The sequence below is a fragment of the Triticum urartu genome, chromosome 7 (assembly GCF_003073215.2).
Source record: "Triticum urartu cultivar G1812 chromosome 7, Tu2.1, whole genome shotgun sequence".
Lineage (NCBI taxonomy): Eukaryota > Viridiplantae > Streptophyta > Magnoliopsida > Poales > Poaceae > Triticum > Triticum urartu.
The window spans coordinates 519,512,777-519,532,181 of NC_053028.1; the positions used below are offsets into that span (position 1 = coordinate 519,512,777).

General features: G+C 43.8%; 1 protein-coding gene across 3 annotated transcripts; it reads left to right on the top strand.

The window, feature by feature from the left end:
* The first annotated feature begins 15,175 nt into the window (after positions 1 to 15,175).
* On the top strand, positions 15,176 to 18,055 carry LOC125524200 (putative hydrolase C777.06c). Of its 3 annotated transcripts, none has more exons than XM_048689274.1 (10): positions 15,176 to 15,245; positions 15,319 to 15,525; positions 15,824 to 15,959; positions 16,035 to 16,162; positions 16,257 to 16,404; positions 16,493 to 16,598; positions 17,119 to 17,186; positions 17,308 to 17,343; positions 17,478 to 17,587; positions 17,684 to 18,055. In XM_048689274.1, exons 2-10 carry the CDS (start codon positions 15,350 to 15,352, stop codon positions 17,739 to 17,741), a joined length of 966 nt encoding a protein of 321 aa, XP_048545231.1. In that variant the 5' UTR covers positions 15,176 to 15,245; positions 15,319 to 15,349; the 3' UTR covers positions 17,742 to 18,055. The 3 variants fall into 3 exon arrangements, 2 of the variants coding, with proteins under 2 accessions (XP_048545231.1, XP_048545232.1); XR_007290624.1 differs by lacking the exon at positions 15,176 to 15,245 and adding an exon at positions 16,946 to 17,027 and having other exon boundaries at positions 15,252 to 15,525; XM_048689275.1 differs by lacking the exon at positions 15,176 to 15,245 and having other exon boundaries at positions 15,252 to 15,525; positions 17,684 to 17,745; positions 17,821 to 18,055.
* The last annotated feature ends 1,350 nt before the right edge of the window (positions 18,056 to 19,405 follow it).

Consider the following 19,405-nt stretch of genomic DNA (forward strand, 5'->3'; position numbering starts at 1 on the left):
GCGTGCTTCGGAAGGGAAAGATTGAATCAGGCCTCAACTTGGCAAACCAAGAGTGACTCTAGAAAGATGAGTTGATTTCGGTCGAAATCGATATAAAGATCACCGGAATCGGATGCACGGTTTGCAAATGGCAAGAAAAACAATAATGGCTCAATTCTGCGATTAACAGCACGATGCCATCTAGAATGCAACAAGAAACTAAGCTACTGCACTCCAACATAGCAACAAAGCACATGGCAGCGATCTACTCAGGATGCTTGACAAAAGATGAACACTGAGCTATGGCTATATCACACAAGAGCAGGTTCAAACAAGCATGGAAAAAGTGCAAAAGATATCAGCATCACAGACTTAGTGAAAATAACAACATGTCAGGAATTAACATCAGAAAGACATGTTTAGAGCAAGATAACAACATTCTACAGGATCAGATCATAGCAATACAAGGCATGGAATGAATCTACTCAAAGCATATAACAAAAGTCCCTTACTGACTATAAGACAAAAAGGATCAGAAGATATGATGGCACCCACGTAAACATAGCAAGTTTCGTTAACAAATTCAGACTTAGCAGAAAACTGGACAAGGCATAAACAGAATTATGAAGGCATGTTTGTGAGCTCGATGCACTCAACACAAGGCATTGCATGACAAACTAAGCATACTACCAGCAAGAAGACATGATCATAAAGCTAACCATGGCAAGTACAATCTCATAGCATGCATGGATCAACTACAACAACCTTGGCAAAATTGATTAACACGTAAACGATCTGCCAGGAACATTTTATAGCAAAAGTAGAGCAAGATTGAGTCATGCTAGGGCACTCCGTAAATGCAAACAAGGACATGGATGGGTAGAGCACAACCATATGCCCAAACCATCCTTACTAAACATACTCAAAAGAAACATGGATCTCACTATATTAACATGAATACATGGCATTAAAATAACAGCAGGGAAATGACTTAGTGAAATTATAAGTCCCTGAAATCAGCAATATTACGAGAGCTACTTTGCATGCTTCTTCTAGTCAGCACATTGATCACAAAAATACATGGCATACACCCCTTTAAAGATGGCATGGCATAGCCCAAAACACATGTAGAGCTCATTACCATATGCAGCACACAATAAACATGGCAAAAATCACAAATGCTCACAAACTGATAATAATCAGGAACTAACATTTTATAGCACTCTTGCAACAGTCATTAGGGCATCAAGATGGACTCAAACAAGCACGGTGCAATGGAATGAAATGAAGAGAACATCATGATGAACATTTTGATATATCACACGCGTAAAACTGAGCTACAGATGCGGAGTTGTGACATGTTGAACATGGCTTAAAATTTGTAACAGAAAAAGGACTTGGGGAAAAAACGAGGTCAACCTCTCTGGATCCAGATCTAGCACGGAAAACGAGGTTCGTCGGAGAGTCGCCGGACTTGGCCGGAGAGGAGGAAGGAGACCGGAGAAGGCGGGTCCGGCGAGGTAGGGGCCGGGCGGCGGCGCGAAAGACAGGGGACGCCGGTGCCGGCCGAGGCAAGACGGGGAGGGGCTCTGGCGGATCCGGTGAGGCCGGATCCATTCCGGGCGACGACGACGGCGCAGACGGCGGCGGGGCCTCCGGCGGGCGGTGCGCGGATCTGGCGACGGCAAGGCGAACGCAGGTCGGCGGCGGAGCGGGCGCGGAGGCGGTGGCCGACGGTGACTCGGCGGCGGGGCACGCGGGCGAGGCACGGGTGGCGGAGGAGCTCGCGGGCTCGGGGGGGCGACCCGGGCCTGGCGGGCCGGCGACGGGGACGGCTCGGTGGCGCCACGTGGCGGTCCCTGAGTGGGCGCAGGAGGCGGCGGACGTGTCCGGCAACCGGGCGGACATGTCCGGCGGCGCGGGGAAGATGGATCTAGGGTTAGACTGCGCGAAAAATCTGGGAGGAGCACATATTTATGGGTAGAGGGAGCTATGAGAGTCCAAATGAGGTACGGTTTTTGGCCATGCGATCGTGATCGAACGACCGAGAGGATGGAGGGGGTTTGGATGAGTTTTGGGCCACTTTGGAGGGGTGTTGGGCTGCAACACACACGAGGCCTTTACGGTTCCCCGGTTCACCGTTGGAGTATCAAACAGACTCCAAATGGCACGAAACTTGACAGGCGGTCTACCGGTGGTGTACCAAGGCCGTACATTTCGAGAAAGTTTAACACCCGCACACGAAAAGAGACAAAAGGGGGTGCCGGAGGACATAGGAGTGTCGGATTGCAAAACGGACAACGGGGAAAATGCTCGGATGCATGAAACGAACATGTATGCAAATGCGATGCACATGATGACATGATATGAAATGCATGACACGCAAACAAATGACAAGGCAATAACAGCGAATAACTGGAAGACACCTGGTGCAACGGTCTCGGGGCGTTACACCCTTCGTCGACTCGCGCAACCGTTACCCTTCATGGGTTGAAGTCTCCATCAACGTGGATGTACGATAGCACCACCTATCGGAACCACGACAAAAACATCCGTGTCTCCAATTGCGTTTGAATCCTCCAAACCCTTCCCTTTACATTCTTACAAGTTGCATGCTTTACTTTCCGTTGCTCATATACTCTTTGCATGCTTGCTTGAATTGTGTTAAGATTGCTTGACTTGTCCAAAGTTGCTAAAATCTGCTAAGAACTAAAATTGGGAAAAGGCTAGATTTTTATTTGGTCAAGTAGTCTAATCACCCCCCCCCTAGACATACTTTCGATCCTACAAGTGGTATCAGAGCTTTGGTCTCCATTTTCTTTGATTTCCATAGCTTTTGGTGATCATAGCCTTGGTTTCACAACCTAGGAGAGTATGGCGTCTAGCGAGGGAAATTACCACCATAGAGGTCCTTACTTTGATGATACTAATTTTGCTAGTTGGAAGCATAAGATGAAAATGCATATTCTTGGACATAACCCCGCCGTTTGGGCTATTGTGTGTTGGCTTGCAAGGTGAATTCTTTGATGGGAGAGAACCGAATCATGAAGCTACCGCGGAAGAGTTGAAGATGCTGCAATACAATGCTTAAGCTTGTGATATCCTCTTCAACGGATTGTGCCCCAAAGAATTCAACAAAGTCAGCCGTCTTGAGAATGCAAAGGAAATTTGGGATACCTTGATTGATATGCACGAAGGTACCGACTCCGTCAAGGAATCCAAGTTGGATGTGCTTCAAAGTCAACTTGAAAAGTTCAAAATGAAGGATGGTGAAGGTGTCGCGGAAATGTACTCTAGGCTTGCTCTTATCACAAATGAGATTGCCGACTTAGGAAGTGAAGAGATGACCAACAAATTCATCATCAAGAAGATCCTAAGAGCCTTGGATGGAAAATATAATACCGTATGCACATTGATCCAAATGATGCCAAATTACAAAGATCTCAAGCCAACGGAAGTCATTGGAAGAATTATTGCTCATGAGATTTCACTCAAGGATAAGGAGGAGCTCCATAACAAGTCAAGTGGTGCTTACAAAGCCTCATGTGAAGCTCCCACATCATCAAGTGGGAAACAAACCTTCAATGAAGAATTGAGCCTAATGGTGAAGAACTTCAACAAGTTCTACAAGAATAGAAGCAAAGAGAGAAGTTCCAAGTCAAGGTCCTACAATGACAAAAGATCTTCTAGTCGAGAGCGAAACTGCTACAATTGTGGAAGACCCGGACACTACTCCAATGAGTGTATGGCTCCCCACAAGAGAAGAGAAGATTCTCCCAAAAGAAGAAGTAGAAGAGAAGAATCACCATCGAGGGAGAGAAGGAGTAGGGATGATCATTATGAACGAAGACCCTCTCAGATAAGCAAGGATTCGGAAAGGAAGAACAAGCCATCAAGGAGCTACACAAAACGAAGACATCAAGCTCATGTTGGTGAATGGGTATCCGGCTCCGACTCCGACAGTCACTCCGAGAGAAGCTATCACTCTGACTCCGAATATACTCAAGATGAAGGTTTTGCCGGTCTAGCACTTGTGTCAACTAACTCCTATGACATATTTGATTCACCAAATGAAGGAATTGGAAGATGCTTCATGGCTGAAGGTCCAAAGGTATCACACCCCGAGTACGTTGATTTCAATACTGATGAAGATGACTTGTTAGGTGATGATGATTTACTTGTTGACAACTCTAGTGATGAATACTATGATGAAACGTCAATTAATCATGCTAATCAAGATGAAACGAATGACAATGATTAGGAGAAGATTGAGTCTCTAACTAAATAATTAAACACTCTTAATTTAGCTCATGAAACTATCTTAGGAGATCATCGAGAACTTTTAAGGACTCATGAGAAATTACACTTTGAAAAGCTCAATCTTGAGCAAGAGCATGAGTTCTTAAAGGCAATCGATGATGATCTTCACAAGAAAAGTTCTTCTTACATTGCCAAGCTTTTACTCTTATCCACTTACATGTCTCAAGTCAAGTCTAGTAACAAGAACAAGAAGGATTCTTCCTCTAGTAGTAACAATAATCATGCTAAATCCAATGTTGTTGCTTCTAGTAGTTCTCTTGATTCCACTAATGATTCTCTTAGCCAAGTTACACTTGAGCAAGAAAATAGCTTATTGAAGGGAATCATAGAGAAAGGTGTTTACAAGAGCCTTGCCGGAAGTAAGCAATTCGAGGAAATTGTACGCAAGCAAGGAAGGCACCGGAAGAATCAAGGTATTAGTTTTGAACGAAAGTCCAATGCCAATGGAGTTGAGTGGGAAGAAGATCAATACCCCAAGACGAAGTTTGTTCCTCAACAAGAGAAGTATGATCCTACTTCTTTCATAGGGACACAAGCTCAAGATGATCTTCCACCACAAGACCACAAGCAAAAAGGCAAGGACAAGCTTCAAGAGGAAATTAATGCATTTGAAGAAGCTCCTAAGGCCTTGGTCAAGTGGGTTCCCAAGACTACATCAAGTTCCACTTCATCAAGTACAACTACAACTCCAAGGATTCCCATCAAGATGGTGTGGATCCCGAAGAAGAAGAACTAGAGAGTTCTTGAGGGTGACTCCGCCAACATACTTCACTCTTATCATTTTGGCAAGAACAAGTGCAATCAACTTCCACATCTTGCACTAGTTCAAGGAGTCACAAACCCTCTTGTTGGTAAGACAAGGGACAAGGTAACCTAATGCTCTCATAGACATCATCTTGTGTGTACATCACTCTATGTCTATGGATATCCTTGTTTGTTCCTTGTGGGACTAACCTGTATAGGTATTGAAAGTGCAACTCACTCCAAAGGACAGCTCCGAATGATCTACATCAACTTAGAGCATCCACATCTTCAACACCTACATGAAGTCATCATCGGTAAAACCCAAAGGTTAGTTCATCCCTCTTAGGGGGATCTCACATCTAGGGGGAGCTTTGCTCTAACAATTGAGTTAAAGCAACTCTAATGGTGTGAACACAACAACGCTTTATGTAAAAGTGGTAACCCTACTTCTGCTTAAACAATGAGTATGACCTATGATCAAATGTTCTCATTTGACTCCTAAGTCAATATACTCATATATAGATGACCTAGTCATCGCTAATTGCTTGATAGATGCTAGAATTGTTTGTGCATGCTTTGCCACATATTTCATTTGTCATTTTATTGTGTGAGCATGTTGGTTGCATAATTTACTCATTCGAGGACATACACTTGTTGTTTTGATTGATTGGTTTCCTTTTCTTTTGGCCAAGTGGATGGACAAGAATGCCTAAGAACCTTCTCTAGCTATCTATGCTTTTCTCGTCTCAAACTCTATTCATGCTGCATCACAAAGTTTGATCAAGTCAGATTCGAACCACTCTGTGTGAGGAGCACTCGGAGTCCCCGATTCGTCATAGACTTAAACTTCCAAAACTTCTTTGTGTGTTTCGGTCTGACCGATTCATCCATTTCGGTCATACCGAGATCACTAAGTCGATCTAGGTTTTCAATCTCGGTGCAACCGATTTGAACTTTTCGGTCACACCGAGTTTCAGTAACTGCTTGCAGTTATGAATCTCGGTGCCACCGAGTTGTTCCACTCGGTCACAACGATAGGGTCAGGCTATATATATCCACGGGTCAAATTTTGGAAAACTTTCCGAACCTCCTCGCCCGCGCTTAGCCTGCTCTGCCTCCCTGGGTCTCCGGATCATCCTCCTCGTCGCCAGCCGCCTCCTGTCGCTGGTCTCCGCCGCCGTCAACGGGATCGTCTCCGCCGTTGCCGCCGTAGCAAGTTCATCGCCGAACTAGGGTATGGACTTGAACTTTGTGATGTTCTAACTCCGATTCCCCAGCACATTGCTTTGCCATGTATCTTGCCACGATTGAGATCAATCTATCCATGAAAAACACTCCGTAGTTTAGTCGTGAATTGAACATTTAGGGTTAGGTTTCTGCCAAAACCATCTCGGACCGACCGAGTTGATGAAATCGGTTCCACCGATTTGGCTCAGGCCATTGCACATGTGATTCTCGGTCTGATCGAGAATTGCAAATCGGTGTGACTGAGTTCAGCACTTTGTGAAACCCTAGCAGTCTCGGTGCCACCGAACTGTGACTCGGTCTGACCGAGTTCACTAGTTTAGGTTCCAAAAGCTGCTTCGGTATCACCGAGTTTGCAAATCGGTAGATCCCAAATGCTTTCTGTGAAAAACTAAAAGTAAGTTTTTAACTCATTCTTTTGCAAAAACCTCTGTACTTTGCGATGCTCATCCACTCTACCTCATCTATAATCTATTCACAGGGTCTGTTGTCAGTGTTTGCATCATGTCAGATCAGAGTGACAGTCAGAACAAGTCTGAGGAACAGGTTCACTTGAATGAGGGCACTAGTCCCTCTAGCAGCTCAGATGATGGAAGCAGGAGCACACCCAGCAATCTGCCAAAGGCTGCCACAAGGGCCAGCAAGAAAAGAACCTCAGAGTTAAAGGATGAGGACTATGTGGCTGAGGAAGAAGAAGCCACCTCAAAGAGGAAAGTGCTCAAAAAGGAATATGGCACAGCTGCTTCCACCAAGCCAGGGATGAAGCAAAAGGTTCCTGCCAAGAGAGCTCCAATGTCTAAAGCCAGAACATCTACTCAAGAGACTTTGGGATCTACACCCAAAGAGCATGTTGTGGCAGAAAAGAAAAGGAAGGAAAGGGTCAAGAAGACCACTGCCAGAGTGCTTGGGAGATCTTCAACCATGAAAGACTCTGAAGAAGAAGAGGAAGAGGAAGAGGATGCAGCACCAGCACCCAAAGCTCAAAAGCTTATGGGAGATGCCATAAGATCAGGGGATGCTCCATCTAATCCCAAAGGAACTCCTAAGCCAGCTGCTCCAAAACCCAAAACTGCACCCAAGAGGAGCACCAGGAACATCCCAGCAACAGAGAAGAACAAGGCCCCAATGCCTGAAGCTGCAATGGAAGAAGAAGATGATGATTCTGTTGTCTTGAGGAAGTTGAAGCCAAAAATTCCATATCACAATGATGCTCATCCAATTGTAGAGAACATGAAAGTCAGGAAGGACTTTGGTCTAAGGCTATGGAGAGAGTCTGATCCATATGCCGCCAGGAGAAGGACTGATGTGGACTACATGTTCCATACAAAGGAACATCAGGACTTCTATGAGACCATCTTGCTTGACAAGAAGCCCATAGTGTGTGACATGAGATGGGTCGATTGGTCATTCATTGAGGAAAATGAGGATCACTTCCTTGGTGTATATGACAGCTTCAAGGCTTGTGGAGTTGATGAGTTTGTGGCTCAGAAGCTCACAAAATGGAATGACGAGCTCATCATGCAGTTCTACTTCATAGCTCACTTCTACCCAGATGGAAGGATTGTCTGGATGTCTGAAGGTACTAGGTACCAGTCCACAGTTGCAGAATGGGCTAAGTTGATCAATGCCCCAGAAGAGAGTGAAGATGACTTGGATGTCTATGCCAAGAAGAAGAAGGATCACAACACCATGGCACACAGAAGAAGGGCAAGACAACCACTGATGCTTTTGCTAGAGTGCCCAGAGGTCAGAGGTCTGCTGCAGTGCCTATTCCAGACACTAGAGCTACTTCATCTGCACCAGCTATAGCTTCAGTGCCACCGGCTCCAGCACCTACTCCACCAGCTCCATCTACATCGACTGATGTCTTCATTCTTGGAGTTCTGTCTACACCACCACCTAAAGACCAAGCCTGAGTGTCGATCTAGCACTATGCATTTTTATGAACTTTTTGGTAACTTGTTGCCAAAGGGGGAGAAAATGTATAGATCATAGGCTTTGAGAGAGAGCGTTGCTTTTTATTCTCTCTTTTTGTTTGGTGGTTAAACTTCGTTTATTTGCTTGGTTGAGATACTTTATAATTTGTGCTTGCTTAGATGAACATGTGTTTGATCATATGCTACCTTAATGCTTGTTGGATGACATTATCCTTTTTATATTCCATATGATCATTCACTTTGCTTGGTGATGAGTGCATGTATTTTAATTATTATCATTTTGAGCGCTCCCCCAAGATGCATGTGACATGGAAAAGTAACCCATGATCCTAACTCTTTGTGCATTTGCAGTCCAAAGCAAATCTTAAACTATGCACAAATTTAGGGGGAGCTCTTGCTTTTCACATACTTCTCAAAGCGACAATGTTTTTCACTCTTATTACCATTTGTCGAAGCTTTGATCTATATGTTTTCATCAATTACCAAAAAGGGGGGGATTGAAAGTGCAACTATCCCTAGGTGGTTTTGTTATTCCTAACAACATATAGCTCATTGAGCTAATGCTATTTCAAGATTAATATCTCAGGAAAGCTCAATGATTGGCATGGCGTGGATGAGAAAAGTGGACCCCTCAAAATGCTAAGGACAAAGGATTGGCTCAAGCTCAAAGCTCAAGAGTCTACATTTTCTATTTTAGTGATCCAAGATCACATTGAGTCTATAGGAAAAGCCAATACTATCAAGGAGGGATGAGGTGTTGCTTAATGAGGTTCTTGCTCAAAATGCTTAGTGATATGCTCCAAAACCCTTAACTACTTTCTCACATCCACATATGACCTAAACCAAAAGTCAAACTCGGCCCCACCGATTCTTCCTATCCGGCGCCACCGAGTTTCAAATGTCATAGCCATTGCCACAAACCCTAGGCAAATCAGTCTCATCGATAGGGATCTCGGTCTCACCGAGATGGGGTTGTAATCTCTCTGTTTCCCTTCGTAACATTTCGGTCTCACCGAGATGAGCGATCGGTCCCACCGAGATTGCAATGTAAACTCTCTGTTTTCCCTTCGTAACATTTCGGTCTCACCGAAATGACCGATCGGTCCCACCGAGTTTACCTGACCAACTCTCTGGTTAGCTTATTACCAAAATCGGTCTCACCGAGTTTGTGTAATCGGTCTCACCGAGATTACGTTATGCCCTAACCCTAATCATATCGGTCCTACCGAGTTGCATGTCAGTCCCACTGAAAACCCTAACGGTCACTAGCTTTGCTGAATCGGTCCGACCAAGTTTAATCATTCGGTCCCACCGAGTTTGGAAAGTTATGTGTAATGATTAGATTTTGTGTGGAGGCTATATATACCCCTCCACCTCCTCTTCATTCGTGGAGAGAGCCATCAGAACAAACCTACACTTCCAACCTATATTTTCTGAGAGAGAACCACCTACACTTGTGTTGAGACCAAGATATTCCATTCCTACCATATGAATCTTGATCTCTAGCCTTCCCAAGTTGCTTTCCACTCAAATCTTCTTCCCACCAAATCCATATCCTGTGAGAGAGAGTTGAGTGTTGGGGAGACTATCATTTGAAGCACAAGAGCAAGGAGTTCATCATCAACACACCATTTGTTAATTCTTGGAGAGTGGTGTCTCCTAGATTGGCTAGGTGTCACTTGGGAGCCTCCGACAAGATTGTGGAGTTGAACCAAGGAGTTTGTAAGGGCAAGGGGATCGCCTAATTCATGAAGATCTACCGCTAGTGAGGCAAGTCCTTCGTGGGCGATGGCCATGGTGGGATAGACAAGGTTGCTTCTTCGTGGACCCTTTGTGGGTGGAGCCCTCCGTGGACTCGCGCAACCGTTACCCTTCGTGGGTTGAAGTCTCCATCAATGTGGATGTACGATAGCACCACCTATCGGAACCACGACAAAAACATCCGTGTCTCCAATTGCGTTTGAATCCTCCAAACCCTTCCCTTTACATTCTTGCAAGTTGCATGCTTTACTTTCCGCTGCTCATGTACTCTTTGCATGCTTGCTTGAATTGTGTTAAGATTTCTTGACTTGTCCAAAGTTGCTAAAATTTGCCAAGAACTAAAATTGGGAAAAGGCTAGATTTTTATTTGGTCAAGTAGTCTAATCACCCCCCACCCTCTAGACATACTTTCGATCCTACATAGTTATCTCTATGAAACACTTGGCAATCTACTTCGGTAAATAGGATATTTAACCCAAAGTCAGCAAGTCTAGATACGAAAAGTAAATTGTAACCAAGAGATTCAATGAGCATAACATTTTGTATGGAGCTATCATGTGAGATGGCCACCTTACCAAGGCCAACCACCTTACCCTTTGAGTTATCACCGAAAGTGACATACTTTCGAGGGCCGTTGTTTTCAGCAAGCTCACGAAACATATCTTTGTCTCTGGTCATATGATCAGTACATCCACTATCAAGGACCCATTCCTTTCCTCCAGCCATGTAGCCGCAAAGATTAGCCATAAGACCAAAGTGTCTCATCGCATCATCAAGATCATAGTCACTATCATCATCCTCATCATAGTATCCATGTTCAACATCGTCATGTGATGGATCAACTCCTAAAGAGGGTAATTCATTAGAAGCATGACCATAACAATGTTCATCTCCATGGATTCTAATGACTTCAAAAATGATATTGCTAATAATTCCAACATCTCCTTTTGCACCGTAAGATTAGTAAGCTCAAATAAGCAATCACCAAACTTGGGATCATTGGAACTCATCTTACTCAAGGCAATAGACTTATGAAGAATCTTATCTAGAATTTTCAAGGAATAATTTGGGAATCGTTCCTCAAGAAATCTCCATATAGTGTAGGCACAATCAAGAGTAGGTAAGCTAGCAATCAAATTTTTGGGCAACCCTCTAATGATAAGATTGATGGTTCTAAAATTGTGAATCATGTCAAGGTCCTCATCGGGTGTGGGATGCAAAGGGTCAACAATGTGAGCATAAGGAATAATAATGTACTTGGTCAAATGATATTCATTGAAGATCTCAAGCATCTCATTTTTCCACTCATGAAAATACTCTTCATCAAGAATAGGCACTCTACGTCTAAGACTCCCTAACATAGACTCATCCATCTTCCTCCAAAGGTGTTTAAACCAAAGCAATGGAAACCAATGCTCTGATACCAATTGTAGGATCGAGAAGATGTGTCTAGAGGGGGTGAATAGACTCTTAGCAAGAAAAGTTGCACTTTTTAATTTCTTTAAGTTGAAGTGGAGTTTTGGCACAAGTTTGAACATTCACAATACATATCAAGCAAGCATGTCAAGAGTATATGAGCAGCGGAAAGTAAATCAGGCAAGTTGCAAGAATGTAAAGGGATGGGATTAGAGTGTGCAAACGCAAATGGAGACACGGAATTTTTTTGGTGTGGTTCTGATAGGTGGTGCTATCGTACATCCACGTTGATGGAGACTTCAACCCACGAAGGGTAACGGTTGCGCGAGTCCACGGAGGGCTCCACCCACGAAGGGTCCATGAAGAAGCAACCTTGTCTATCCCACCATGGCCATCGCCCACGAAGGACTTGCCTCACTAGGGTAGATCTTCACGAAGTTGGCGATCTCCTCGCCCGTACAAACTCCTTGGTTCAACTCCACAATCTTGATGGAGGCTCCCAAGTGACACCTAACCAATCTAGGAGAAACCACTCTCCAAGAGGTAACAAATGGTGTGTTGATGATGAACTCCTTGATCTTGTGCTTCAAATGATAGTCTCCCCAACACTCAACTCTCTCTCATAGGATAGGATTTGGTGGAAAGATGATTTGAGTGGAAAGCAACTTGGGGAAGGCTAGAGATCAAGATTTATGTGGTTGGAATGAAGTATCTTGACCTCAACACAAGTGTAGGTGGTTCTCTCTCAGAAAATGTATGTTGGAAGTGTAGGCATGTTCTGTTTGCTCTCTCCACGAATGAAGAGTGGGTGGAGGGGTATATATAGCCTCCACACAAAATCTAACCGTCACACATAAATCACCAAACTCGGTGGGACCGAATCATACAACTCGGTCAGACCAATTTAGTTCATACTGTGACCGTTAGGGTTTTTGGTGGGACCGACATGTCAACTCGGTGGGACCGATGTGATAGGGTTAGGGTAAAGCCTCATCTCGGTTGGACCGATTACACAAACTCGGTGTAACCGATTTTGGTAATAAGCCAAACAGAGAGTTGGCCAGGCAAACTCGGTGGAGCCGATTACATATTTTGGTGAGACCGAAATTGATGTAATAGGCAAGAGAGAGTTTGCAAGCCCATTTCGGTGATACCGAGATCCCATCGGTGAGAGCGAATTGACTAGGGTTTCTGGCAGTGGCTTATGTCAAGTGAACTTGGTGGCGCCGGATAGATAAAATTGGTGGGGCCGAGTTTGACTTTTGGTTTGGGACATACTTGGATGTGAGAAAGTAGTTGAGGGTTGTGGAGCATATCACTAAGCACTTTGAGCAAGCAAGCCATTAAAAAACACCTCACCCCCTCTTAATAGTATTGGCTTTCCTATGGACTCAATGTGATCTTGAATCACTAAAATGAAAAAAATGTAGAGTCTTGTGCTTTGAGCTTGAGCCAATCCTTTTTCCTCAGCATCTTGAAGGGGTTCCACATCCTCTAGTCCATGTCACTCCACTGTTGGACTTATCTGAAATATGCTAGATGAAAATATTAGTCCAACAAAAGATATGTTGACATTAATTACCAAAATCACCCGGGGAGCACCTGTGCTTTCAACAGCAAAAGAAAACGTTAGATGGCCCATAAGAGTATCTACAGCCGGACTTGGTAAATCCGAACCCCTATACATCTGCGGACGCGCCCGGGCACGCGCGCGGACACATCCAGGTGGCCCATCCTATTTCTCCCCCGGAATCCACATATCTCAAATTCTTAATCTCAAATCCACACACGTCGATCATATAAGCTAATGTCGCACGTAAATAACAAATATTGGTACCGAGCATAGATAGTGTTTACATAAAATTTATTTTAAGTGCACAACTCAAACATTAGCTCCTTGGTTTCCATTATGGGTTCACATGTGCTCCACAAGATCATTGAGTAGTTGTGTGTGCACCTGATGATCTCAAAGATTCTGATGCATCTGCAGAAAGTTCATAAGCCGAGCTGCATCTTGATCTTCTGGGATTTCAACTTGTTCTCCAGGTTCTTCAAAATCATTGGTTTGAGCTATACCATCACCCTCATCCTTGACAATCATATTGTGCAAAATAACACAACATGTCATCAGTTGTCACAAGGTTCCTGATTCCCACATCATTGCAGCGCTATGCACAATTCCCCAACAAGCTTAAAGCACACCAAATGCCCTCTTCACATCCTTCCTAGCTGCTTCCTGCATTGTTGCAAAGTGGCTTTGTTTATTGCTATGCAGTTCGGATATGGTCTTCACAAACACCATCCATTGAGAATAGATACCATCAGCAAGATAGTATCCCATGTTGTACTCTCGGTTGTTGACGGTGTAGTTGCATGGCAGTGATTCCTCATTGCAAAGCCTCCTAAACACCGGAGATCGTTAAAGCACGTTGATGTCGTTGTGAGAAGCCGACATTCCAAAGAAAGCATGTCAAATCCATAAGTCATGTGATGCCACTGCTTCTAGTGTGATGGTGGCCTCTTTGGTGTGACATTGATACATTCCCTGCAAATCTTTGAGGCAGTTCTTCCATTGCAAATGCATGCAACCAATTGATCCGAGCATTCCTGGAAACCCCCTTGCCTCACCAATAGCCAACAACTTCTCCATATCTGGCGCATTTGGTTCTTTGAGATACTCAGGTCCAAACACCTCCACCACAGCGCGGGTAAACTTGATAGTAGTCTTCAGGCACGTGCTCTCCCTCATCCTGACCATCTCACCAATGGCTTCCGAAGAAGTAACTAATGCAAGCATCCTCAGAGTAGTTGTGCACTTTTTCTTGGCAGAGAAAGAGAGTTGTCTGCAGCAATCCCTTGTGAGCTTGAAGTAGTTATCGTGTGCCTCCACTCCGTCAACAATGCGCGAAAACAACAACGAAACCATGGATCATCCGTGAAAGTAGGGTCGGGAGCAAAGTAGTCCTTGTGCTTGCGCAGTAGCTTTGCTCTAGACACCCTATCCTGGTTGATCACTCTTCTTCCTTTGATTGAGCCCTTGAAGTTCAGAATATGCTCCACTTGTTGGTCCATTTCCTCTTGCATGCTCATGAGCATGATCATGTCCACTTCTTCGTCCGAACGCGTGGAATCAAAGAACTCATCATGAATTATTTGATCAAGCTCGGTCGGTCCATACTCCTCGTCCGACAAAGCATCAGAATCCATCGTTCCCTAATAAAATCACAAAAAATCTGGTCAGACAACGTGTAGAACACATCAAGCGCAAGGCAGAGTCAGGGAGTTGCCAGACGTACCGCGGTGGCGTCCGGGCCAGCGATGACGTCCCACGCGGCGGAGGACGGGACAAAGGACTGCTCTGCCGGAGCTGACGGCATAAAGGCTAGGAACGGTTGTGGAGCGCGCGGCGATGGAGCTGCAAGACGGACGACACGGAGAAGGAAGAAGAGAGGAGAGAACAAATGGATCAAACAGGTCCGGGGGATGGATTTGGTGCAATTTGCGGTTGGGTCGGGCTATCGGGTCCGACGTGGCGGGCGTGCCGGGGCATGTCCGAGCGCTCCTATATCCGCCTCATATTTGGGCTGCATATGAGGGGTGCCGGTCAGCCTGGTCATTTAAGGGCCGTTTGAGGTGCCTGTCTGCGTCGAAATTTCGCGACCGGACAGTGACTGCAGCCTGCCCGGACATATGAGGCAGTTTGAGACTCCCGGCTGTAGATGCTCTAGTATACTGATTTGACAATGTGCATAATTAAAATCTTCAAGAAAAGAGAAGGGCGCGAAGACTTGCCGAGGTCAATACCAAAGCTTTTCCGGGGCCACCAACAAACAAGCTTTCCCGAACAAGCAGAAGAGAAGACAGAGGAGGACCATACCGTAAGAGAAAATCAGCGTCTCAAACTCCCAACGAGACAAACAAGAACCAATTCGATCGTCCGGGGATCGATGGAGCCCGATCCGTCCAAGTCGCCGACGGGGGGATCTTCGTCGCTCATCTTCCTGGGCACGGGCTGCTCCGGCGCGCTGCCCGACGCACGGTGCCTCCTCAAGCCGTCAACGCCGCCCTGCGCCGTCTGCTCCATGGGCATCTCCCTCCCTCCGGAGGGGAACCCCAACTACAGGTGCGCGCAGTACGGCCACAGGCAACGACTTTCAGATAACTTCAAATTACAGATAATTTGCATTTCACGTTTGCTGAAATGCAATTTCTCATTTTGTTCTAGATATATTAGAAAAGTCGAACATACTTTACATGAATGGTCTAGATATATTTACATAACTTTGTGAGGGCACTTTAACTAATTTTGTAAGATAAGTGGCTCACAACTGCCGAATAGCGGAGTTGTTGCAAACGGGTTGAACAGAACATCCTTATGACAACACTATGTGACAAGCTTCATATGCCTGTTTGGTTTTCAGGCTCAACACCTCCCTCTTGGTAGACTATTGCCATGGAGATGGAACCCACAAGTACATCCTAATCGACATCGGCAAGACCTTCAGAGAGCAAGTTCTCCGGTGGTTTGTCCACCACAAAGTTCCTTACGTTGACTCGGTGAGATATTCGACAGTGCATTATTTTCTAAAAAAATTAAGGATCCTGGGGACTAAGGGGTTCTGTGCAGTGCAGATCATTCTGACTCATGAGCATGCAGATGCTGTATTAGGCCTTGACGAAGTCTGGGTGGTACAACCAAGAAATGACCGAAACGATGTCGAGAAAATTCCTATCTTCCTCACACAATTCACGATGGACAGGTTCGTCTTCATCTTCAGCTTTACAAGTGAGCTGAAAAAAAACGGATTAGTCACCAGAACATATCCCGTAATAACAACAGCCGTGAATTTACAGTATCGCGAGAAGATTCCCCTACTTGGTGGAGCAGAAGCCAGAGGATGGCGATGAAGATGCCCAAGCCGCGAAAATCGAGTGGAAGATAGTTCAGGACGATGTTGAGAAACCGTTTGTAGCATCAGCACTAGAATTTGTGCCATTGCCGGTAACAACCAGCGCTGTTAACCATTACTTTGATCTTGTTACGTGTTTGCCTCCTGGAGTGCTTACTAAGATTGCTATTCTGTGCGCAGGTAATGCATGGAGAAGGGTATATTTGTTTAGGCTTCTTATTTGGGAGGAGAGCCAGAGTTGCGTATTTATCTGATGTCTCAAGATTTCTACCTAAAACCAAGCATGGTAAAAAACTAATCTTTGTCCACAATACTTTTTTCAGATAATTAGAATGCTTGTTGTCGTAGATCGCAGATGGTAGGATTGTTAATCGGTACAGGAGGACGTTTTTCACTGACATATGTTTAAGGTGTAGTTTGAATTGAAACAGAAAGATGTTACTAATCTGTTAAACTGCATCCAAAATTCTTGACATTGTTTATGATGCCCTTGATAATCTAGCAGGTTAATTATCTATTGTTGTTGCTAAAGCTGTATTTCAAATGCTATATGTGGGGCACCAAAAATCATAAAAGTGTACACCTCAACTTCAGTGATTTTATCTGATCAAATTCAATGGTAACACTTTTCAGTGTGTATCTCGGAGACAAGAGTCTTAATACATGTCAGTTACCAAATAGTAGTATTAACAAGGTTGCAAATCATAATCACATGGTAAAATATCTAGCTACTTTTTAGTTGGACTTTCTTGTTTCCTGCATATGAACATAATGCTGAATTGCTGATGCTGAGTCTTTGCCTCTAGCTATTTCGAAGTCTGGTGCTGGACAAGTTGACCTACTTATACTAGAAGCAAACTCTTTGCATGGAGTTGTAAGCCTACCCCTCATTGCACGTCATAGAGAATTCAAATTTGATGATTATTTGATACGACTAAATTCCAAATGCTGTCAAATATGTTGATAGTCTGACACAGACTTCATGTTCTGAACAGGGAGATTCTTTCAGCACCCATTTAACCCTCAGTGAGGTTATTTTTCAAAGACTTACTAATATTCTGTCTTGAAGTTTTTTTTATCAGATTTTCTTAGAAAACTGTGAAGTGTTCCTTGTATAGGGAAATTACATTTTCTTCAGCATGAAAACAATTTCCTACTTCTGCAGAGTCTTGATGCTATCAAGAGGATCCATCCTAAAAGAGCTCTGTTGATTGGAATGAGGCATTTTTTTGAGCATCAGAGAGAAAACCAGATGTTGGCAGAATGGTCTATCAGGTATGTCCGTGTGTAGCTGCTGAAATTGTTACATTCTTCCTTTATTTTCTCTAAACCCAAAGGCCCTGTCTCATGTGTAAGCTTGTATGATTATAGAGAAGGAATACCGACACAACTTGCTCATGACGGCCTGCGAGTCTCCATTGACTTGTAATAAGGTATGCAAGGTTGCTATGCAATACTTGAGGACGACTACTTGGCACCTTTGAACAATTTAAATCATGTCAGTGCAGATTGCAGCATTCATATATCTTTTTCTGATTCAGCGAAGATACACAATAGCAGTAGTTGTAGCAGTTATTTTGTGATCTTTTATGTATCCAAAAGATTGTAAGTTTGCTCATGTTGATATTTATATACACCATATAGTATATTGTTCTATTGTTCTCAAATAGATGTGACGGTAGTTCTTTTTTCATGTAAATTTCTCTTATATAATGAAGTAAGGCTCATGAGGCCCAATAGTCCGATTTTGATACTGGAGCATCGGCCATGTACTTGAAACCCTTGGTGACCATATGAACCCAATGTGGAAGTGAGAGGAGATCAAATGGCCGGAAATGACTAGAACTGAAGGTCGGACGGACGGAAACATTTATGGCATGAGATGGTTGGAAAAGTGCACAATTATAATGTCTCTAAATACATTTCAGTGTCTAGGAGAGCTTGCCATAAACAACTATTGAAGAGATATATTGTGGTATCGCCCCATCCTAATTTTGCGGTCAAATTTTGTGTCTATCGATCAATGCTAAAATTATAGTGTAAAAAATGCTGAAAACTACTGCCCAATGGATATCCATTGGGTATTGCAAACCGATCGGGTTTAGGCATGGCTATGCATTTCTGCCCGATGGAGATAATTCATTTTGGCATTCATTCATGTATTTAATTCTGCCTATTTTTAGCATGTTATCATTTTTCTCTGCTCAATTTCATTTTATTGATTACAGAATATGGTTCATACATAATCATGTAATAGCTCCAACGACATGAAGGAGCAAACCCATGCACATCACAACTTGAGACATACTCCTACTTGTCTAGCTCCTAAGACGTAAGGGTGTGTGTCACTGTCACCTGATTGTCCATCCAAGAAGCATTTTTGAAACAAAACCACCAACCTTTTGATTTCACACATTGCATAAGAGAGCAGATTTTTGCAACCCCGATACACCAGAATCATTTGCGTGTTACTTTGTAAAAATAACATATTCGTAAATTATGAACATTTATGGGGAAAAACACCCATTTTTGACTGAAGTGATCATGAGAGTGCTGCGATTTTTAGTTTTGAAACTTAAACTAGCATGGCATTCTCATTTTCATATTTTGCACACGTATTTTTCCATATTTTTTCAAAATTTACAAATATGGTTTTTCTTGCTAAGTTTTAGAAAGTGAGTACACCAAAACCCAAGATTGTTCTAGTGTTTTGCATTGCAACCCCATTTCTTTTTGCAGCCCCTTATCTTGGTCTATCCCCTCGAGATAATAGCAAACCACTGATCATTACTTCAAAGATGTAATGGTGTTGTTAACCAAACCTGATGAACTCTTTAGATAATTAATCATCTTTGGTGAACTTTCAGAATTCGAAGACACAAGTTGAAGCTCTTGAAAATCAGGAAATCAAAACTTCCATCGTCATGCACTTCTAGCTCATCAACTTGTTTCGTACTACAAACAAATCATAAGGTACTCCTACCTACATACATTTAATAATGGATATCAACCGAAGAAGCGTTATTAATTTGTTCGTCGTGCTGTCTGGTCGATCGGGTCGAGATGAGCGATGAGCAATGAGCGGATGAGGCT

Excerpts from the sequence above, each read along its gene's own strand:
- LOC125524200 (XM_048689274.1), top strand. The coding sequence starts at position 15,350 with ATGGAGCCCGATCCGTCCAAGTCGCCGACGGGGGGATCTTCGTCGCTC. Across the intron at positions 15,526-15,823 it reads GAGGGGAACCCCAACTACAG|GCTCAACACCTCCCTCTTGG; the intron begins GTGCGCGCAGTA and ends TTTGGTTTTCAG. Across the intron at positions 17,588-17,683 it reads TTGGCAGAATGGTCTATCAG|AGAAGGAATACCGACACAAC; the intron begins GTATGTCCGTGT and ends GTATGATTATAG.